Source organism: Anneissia japonica, unplaced genomic scaffold, assembly GCF_011630105.1.
Source record: "Anneissia japonica isolate Jap-2015-1 unplaced genomic scaffold, ASM1163010v1 scaffold287719_len1884721_cov185, whole genome shotgun sequence".
NCBI classification, from domain to species: domain Eukaryota; kingdom Metazoa; phylum Echinodermata; class Crinoidea; order Comatulida; family Comatulidae; genus Anneissia; species Anneissia japonica.
In genome coordinates, this window is record NW_022715822.1 from 664,509 (window position 1) to 671,923 (window position 7,415).

General features: G+C 38.1%; 1 protein-coding gene across 1 annotated transcript; it reads right to left on the minus strand.

The window, feature by feature from the left end:
* Positions 1–6: 6 nt before the first annotated feature.
* LOC117109446 (hyaluronidase-like) lies at positions 7–6,835 on the minus strand. The gene is made up of 3 exons (XM_033251806.1): positions 6,288–6,835; positions 3,613–4,200; positions 7–778 (listed from the first exon to the last, which is right to left on the minus strand). The coding sequence occupies exons 1-3, from the start codon at positions 6,690–6,692 to the stop codon at positions 437–439; spliced, it is 1,335 nt and encodes a 444-aa protein (XP_033107697.1). The 5' UTR covers positions 6,693–6,835; the 3' UTR covers positions 7–436.
* Between the last annotated feature and the right edge of the window lie 580 nt (positions 6,836–7,415).

The following is a 7,415-nucleotide window of genomic DNA, read 5'->3' on the forward strand; positions in this document are numbered from 1 at the left end:
TAAGTGGGTTCGGGCAAACCCTCTCTATGTGATGAAACATTTAAAAAAAATGTTCTACAGTTGGCCGATTCAAATAGGCCTGCCTACTTTTATATCCAAATTTTTGGTCATCTATAGGTGCCATAATTATTAATTGTCTTACCCCAGCCCTCAACCATGGTGGTCTAGACCCATAATTTGTGGGCCCCTCCAATTTTGAATTCCAGCATGATCTGCATGAACCTTGAATTTTGAAGAATTTAAGTCATTAAAAGGCCCCTCAGAAGTTGGGAATGCTCATTTCCAGCAATCTAGGTATCCAAATTTCCTGGGGTATAGGCCCAGACCCTTTTCTTTTGATTTTTTTTGTTTTTTGGCAAAGACTTTGAGCCCATTGCTTCAAATCCTGGATCCTCCCCGGGATGATAAACCCTTATGGAATGCCGAAATATAATTTCTAACTGTTATTGGACTTTGTTGAACAATCCTTACCGATCCAACCAGTTATACATCTGCAGCGGATAAACTCCATGTTCTGCCATTTCCAAAGTGCCTCTTTTGGTGTCTTTCTAACTTTTGAATCATTCAGAAGACACCTGCCATAACCTGAGCACATCTCACGACTGCAACCCTCCGCTTGAGTCTTTGTGTTGAGCAATGTTGGTCCGTAAATTGACGCAAGCAGTTGTTTTAGATGAAGGCAGGATGCATTGTTATTGAGGGAGGTGAAACTACCCCAAATAACGATACCATCAAATGATAGGGATGCTGCTTTTCTCATACTCATCTGTATATCACCCTGAAAAAAGATAATTTAATCATGGGCAATATAATTTTGTAGTTTGCTGTCCTCCTTTTTGAAAATGTAGCAATTTGCCTGATGCTGTGAAATGATCTTTTACGATTGACCACTAAATTTAGTGCGACGCCACTGCGATTTTCAAAAATTAAAAAATCGTGCTCAGTCGTAGCAAAAATTCTGAATGTGAGAAAAGGGCATTACAGAGATAAATTTTGATTAAGTTTCTATTAAACAATTGGGCTACATACAGTAGCCAATTGTTTAATGAACCTTCAGGAGATATGTTTCTCAGGAGGATGGTTGAGGTGTGCTTTTCGAAGCGTCGGGAGGTTCTAGGCTTTGTTCTCGTAGTTGTCTACATGTCTAATTGGAATTCTCCATACTGTAGCACTACTGCTTGGTGGAACTTGAAATATGTCATATTTAATTTTGTGAAGTCCACGTTGAAAATCCTTGCATGCCATACAGTAGATGAATGGATTCATGGTGAGATTTAACTCCATAAACAACATACTCAACTCATAAAATATATAATATGTATAACTTAAATTAAGGAAGTAAATTAATAGAAAAACACTGCATGGAGTTATTGTAAGAAAATAAAGAAAAGCGATTAGGATGAGTGTAGTCAACAGATCTGACTTGACTTGATAACCTCGTCCACCATTCTTGGGTTGAGATTCAGATGACGGTTGCTGGCCAACCTGTCGTGTCTTGTGTAATTTCAACAGCATTCGCACGTAGCAGTACAGCATCACGGAAATGGGTACAAGCCAGTCAATGATGATTATTAGTGTACCAGCTAGAGGGTCTATCTCTTTAGATGTACACTCACTCACATTTGGGTCTTTCTCCACTTCAAGAGGAATAGATATCGTTATAGTTATTCCCAATAAATGGGGGATAATGAGTGACAGGTATTTCATTTTCCCACCCAAGGATTTCTGGCGATACAATATCGGATAAATGACAGCAATATATCGTTCAATTGTAAGCATGACAAAATTGAATGTTGATGCCACTGCCATGTACAAGAAGAGAAATTCCATTTTACAGAATATGGTTCCACCAATGCCTTCAGGAACATCCATGTTGTGGAAGATCAAAAACATCAGAGAGCCCATCAAATCAATCACTGTCTGGTGGAGAAGTAATTTGAACGACAGAGACTTCTTGTAAGTCTTATTGTAGACAAACACAAATATGACAATGCTGTTTGCAACAACTCCAATACCAGCCAATACCCAACGGACTATGACTAGCGCGAAGGGATATTGCAGTTCTATGTGAGCTGTGTCATTCGTTCGTACATCCATACTTTCCTTACAATTCCTCAACACTGGCAAAGTAGCAGTATTTGTAAAATGTTTGTTGTATATATAAAAAAAAATTCCAGAAGGGTGGTAGTTGTAATACAGAAATATTTCTCTGACAATGTTCACCTGTTCAATTGTTCACCTCAACCAAAAGACTCCTGAGTATGATGTGGTATTACAAAGAATAAATCTATCGTTTTATCCATGTTTGGGCCATTAGGGATTTTCAGTAATTGTAGGAGTATTCAGTATCTGTAATTGCTTTAATAAACCCTTTTTTCATGCATAAACCAATTCCCGCAAATTATCGTACTTTAAATTGGACTGATATTATTGCTGTAATAGGTCGTAATTATCCGGCCAAATTAGTTACCTCACGCCGAGTGTGACTGTGAATGTTAATTGCTGCTTGAAATATGGGGATTAGAGGTCGGCTATGGAAGATAATGATGTACTGTACAGGATAAAGCAAGTTTTGGTAATAGACTTATTAGGTTGATATTAAAAAATTTTTTTTTTACTAGCTAATGATGAATTTAGTATTGACCTTCGCAAAAACACGGAAATAAGATTTTAATCATGACAAGTGAATATTCTCACTGTTGGCCAGTGTGTAAATGATGTTAGAGTACTCATTTTACGCTACACAGCGATAGCATAGTCTCCCTGCGATGCAAAATTTTCCTATAAAATAAAATGTTAAAAAGTCATTTTTTTTTATTTTAAATGTATGATTAGGCTACCGTAGGCTTGTAGCAAGCCTAGTCTGAGTTAATTATTTGAATTGGCTAGCTATTACTATTATTATTAGGCTGAATACAGCTCATATCTATGCCAACTCATACAACTCGTACCTAAATTTTGGCTGACTCGTACCAATAATTTTGGTTGGCTCGTTCCGATAGTTTGCTAGCCCATACCCAAGTTTTTTGTCAGATGTACTTTTGTATTTAAAACATTATTAAAGACAATTTTACCAATTAGAAGATTTTGAAAGATATTTTTTGCATTATAGACATATTATGATAGTCGTTATTTTTTGTATTGTTATAGAGTCATCTTGCATTCTGCAAAGTCTAAAACCAATTGGATTTACCAACCTTTAGTAATTGGGTAAGAAACAACTTACTACCAACAGTGACGACAACATAAAGAACTGGGCCAAATACAGTAGCTCCCCACAGCTTTCAAGGGTGGATCCAGAGGATGTCCGAAAAGAGGGGGGACGATCGAGCAGAGACAACACTACCCTAGGGGGTCTGGGGGAAAAAAGAAAAAAAGAAAGCAAAAGAAAAAATTGTTATTTTCGGGCCTCTAGAAAACAAAAATTTCACGAGGGCATGCCCCCGGAACCCTTAGGACAGTGCTGCATTGATCGGCCCCCACTTATGGTCCCCCTCTTTCATCTCTGGATCTGCCCCTGTATACACAAAAGTATTTACCTTTTGCTCCGACTTGTATTTGTGCATAATTTGAATTCTTATTCTTAAGTAACAGTTTTAAAAGTATACCTACTATGTTGTAATAGAAGCTAGAATGAGAGTAGTTGAAACGATTATACACGTAAACTGGTTTTCCTGGTTCCTCCAAAGTTTCCAGTACTCGAAGAGTCTCTTGTAGCCTGGCTTCTACAAAATGATAGTTATCTTCAACGTACGGGCGGAGGTATATGGATGGGAAGAGGGCGCTGCTTTCATCAAACAACCACATCATTTTATCGTTGCTTTCAATGTTACTTAGTGCACAGGCATAATCTGTCGTTTTGTTTTTATTATCACAGTATGGATAATGATAGAAGCCCCATGTTGCCTTAGGCCGAAGCTTTTTCCCAAGATGCAACACCCCTTGCATCAAGCCCTGTGCTGCCTCTTCAAATTCAACAGTGGCTACTGTCTCAATGGTCCCATTGTCCCAGTGTGGGTGACGCTGTTTGACCACTTTCATCGATGCCGCTTTGTAAGATGTTCGGACACCAGCGTTCTGGTCCAAGTGAGGGCGCCACTTTTCCCAGTCAACGACTGCTAGTCCATTGAACTCTGGGCTTGGTATGTAGTGCTTGATATCCTGGGTTGCTTTCTCTAAATATATGTTTAGGATATTTGCCTGTAATAAAATAAAATAAATACATATTATTATTTAACACTACTTCTAGGCTTTTCAAGTGTTAAATCAAGCCACAGTATTCGACCAGTTAGAATGGTGTGGGTGGGTGGGGCTCTTCAGAAAAATTAATTATTCTTGTGCCACGTGGTGTATCTAAGAGTCTTGAAATGGCGGGGGTGGGGGGAGCGCTGATTAGGGGAGTGCTGATTAGGGGAGCGAAGGAGGAGTGGGGTTGGGATTAAGTGAGATGGTGTTAGCTCACAAAATAAGGTGATATGCAGTGATTTTTACTACTTGAGCATGATTTTTTTGTTTTGGACATCTTTAATTAGTTTCAACTTGCACCTCTTCAGTTCACATTTCTTTTAATAGAAATGTCATAAATAGCGTAATCTGTTTTAAAAACATTAAAATCTGAGCATTAGGGGAATCAACCCCTGCCCTGTCATGGACTCATCTGTGCGATATTCAGGGTGAGCTTTGGATCCACCCCAGGACATGATAATACAGATAATGACAGGATCATGGTGGTGGTGGTGGTGGTGGTGATGATGTTGATGATGATACGCAGCTGAAATAATGATCAATGAGGGTATTTAACAGTAAAGAAGGCGATCATCGGAGGACAGTGATGAGAATGATGATTATGATTAATGGTGATGGTAATGATGATGATGATCTATTTATTATTTATTTATATATTCTTTCTTCATACCGTAGTCACTTTCAGAGTTACTATTGCACTGATTTTCAAAATGGTACAGTTTAAACATAACAAAAATATATACAATTTATACAATATATAGAAATGATAAATGATGATTGATGACGATGGTGATAATGATGACAGTGATGGTAATTGATAATGATGACAGTAATGGCGATTGATGATAATGATGGTGATAATGATGACAGTGATGGTGATTGATGATGATGATGATGATGGTGACAGTGATGATGATTGATGATGATGGTGATAATGATGACAGTGATGGTGATTGATGATGATGATGATGGTGATAATGATGACAGTGATGATGATTGATAATGATGGTGATAATGACAGTGATGATGATGATGATTGATGGTGACGATTAATGATGATGACAGTGATGATGATCAGTGGCGGCTCTATGATATATTTTCTGGGGGGGGGGGGGGGGCTAAACTGTCCGAAGCGGGACTTCAGCTCGTAGACCCAAGCTAGGGGAAGGGGTTGAGAAGGGGGTTCTCAAATGAGATTTTTTTAAGAATAGCAACCTGGATGGCCGGAAATGGCACTCTCAGACTGTTACAGACATGTGTTGGCTTGGTGTGGGCCTATTTTTATATGTTTTATGGTCTGACTGCCGACGAGCTCTGTCCAATGGGTGGGGGGAGCCTTAATCCCCCTGTCCTCTCGCTGCCACTGATGATGATGGTGACAACGATGATGAGATATGATTACTGGTTGACTGAGGTGGTGGTGTAATGAATCAATGATTATGATTGAATATTAATGATGATAATGATGGTGACAGATGTGGAAGTATACCTATATAGAGCTAATTAATATTTACACCAGGGCACTGGTATATTATACAATTATTAATGGGTTGAGAGGGATGGTTCAAATAATAGACCGAGGTGATCTGAAGGCTGTACTATGTCCCTCGACTTCACCTTGGGACGTACAACCTCCAGATCACCTCGAGCTATAAGTTGAGCTGTACCCGAATTTTTCCACCCGTTGGACAAGTCTCGACCCCCCTGTCGTATGACGGACGACTAGGTCGTCGGGACGACAGTGTCGTTTAATAAAAATTTAAAAAATTAATAATTTGCCTATCTCAATAACGCTATTTTGATTGCCAATACCTTTGTGGTCTAAAAGCTCATTTAGGACCAAATTAAGCAATAAAAACTTTCCCCATGAAACCTAACACTGAAAAGGGATTTTTTATATTCCTGGCCATTGACCGAGGCTTCATCGTCGCCTTGGTTCGGACCAGCCCTCTGTCGGACACCTTGAAGGTATAAGAAAGCATTTCAGTGTAGGCCACGATAGCAATTTTACAACACTGAAGTGGAACACTTAATTAACTTACCTGTGGCAGCCCGCCGTTCACAAACACACCGGTGTCATCATCAATGTATGGATAATTAAAATCGTTTCTATGAAAAGCAGTGAAAGCCTCACCGTGTTCATTAGAGGTGTCCTGGTTTGCTGATATTCCCCACTTTTCTAGCCCCAGGTCTATGCCTAGATTTGAGCAATTACAAGCAAGACCCCAGAATATTTTATATGTAAAATTGTCTTGTTTAACTTGTTGATCAGGCTTTGTGAAAACGTTATCCCACGGCTTAGAGTTAGCCGATTTTACTACCGTCCGGTGACTGTCTGGCTGGCCTCTGCCTTGGATCCTAGGGCTACCACCGAGTGCAACACTGACAAAAGTGAATGATTCTAAAATCGCGAAGAGCCAACATATAGTAATTATTGGATCTCCCATTCTTTCTTTTCTTGCTGTATAGCCAGGTTAAAAGACTAATTAAGAGAAAATTGGGAAAACTTAACACCACCCCATAACGCAACCGAACTTAATTAGCTCATCTATCTAGAGCTATACCAAATCAAAGAGTATAAAACTCCAAGAGGTCGTACCTCTTGCAGTTTTATACACTTTGACCAAATCTACACCAATCTACGCTTAACATAAACATAGAGGGCAGCAAAGTACATTTTAACATCTTCAGTATTGTAAAAAGTACATCTCCGTTGTATTTAATTTAGTAATAAAATACATAAATACGATATACAAAAAATAGACAAGATAAAAAATTGCATAAAAACATGATTACAAGGAAAATCCCAAAAAGCAAAACTTATTTCCATTGGGGTCCTTCCAAACACAGAAATAACATATGCACATTCTATCATGACAAAAAACAAACAGAGAAATATAAAATTAATAAAAACAGGTGAAAAAAGGCAACAATAAAAATATTAAAACATTGTTGATCAATCTAAAAAGCTAGCAGTAAAAATACAAATTAAAAAAAGAGTTAAAAAGCAATAAAAATTTCAGTATTACAGCACTTTGAAAATAAGTATTTAGTTATTTATTGAAATTTTTTTACATAATAAAAAGTTAAAATTCGTATCATTATCGAAGCCGTCATTATCATCACCATCATCATCATTGATATCGTCATCATTATCATTCGTCGTCATC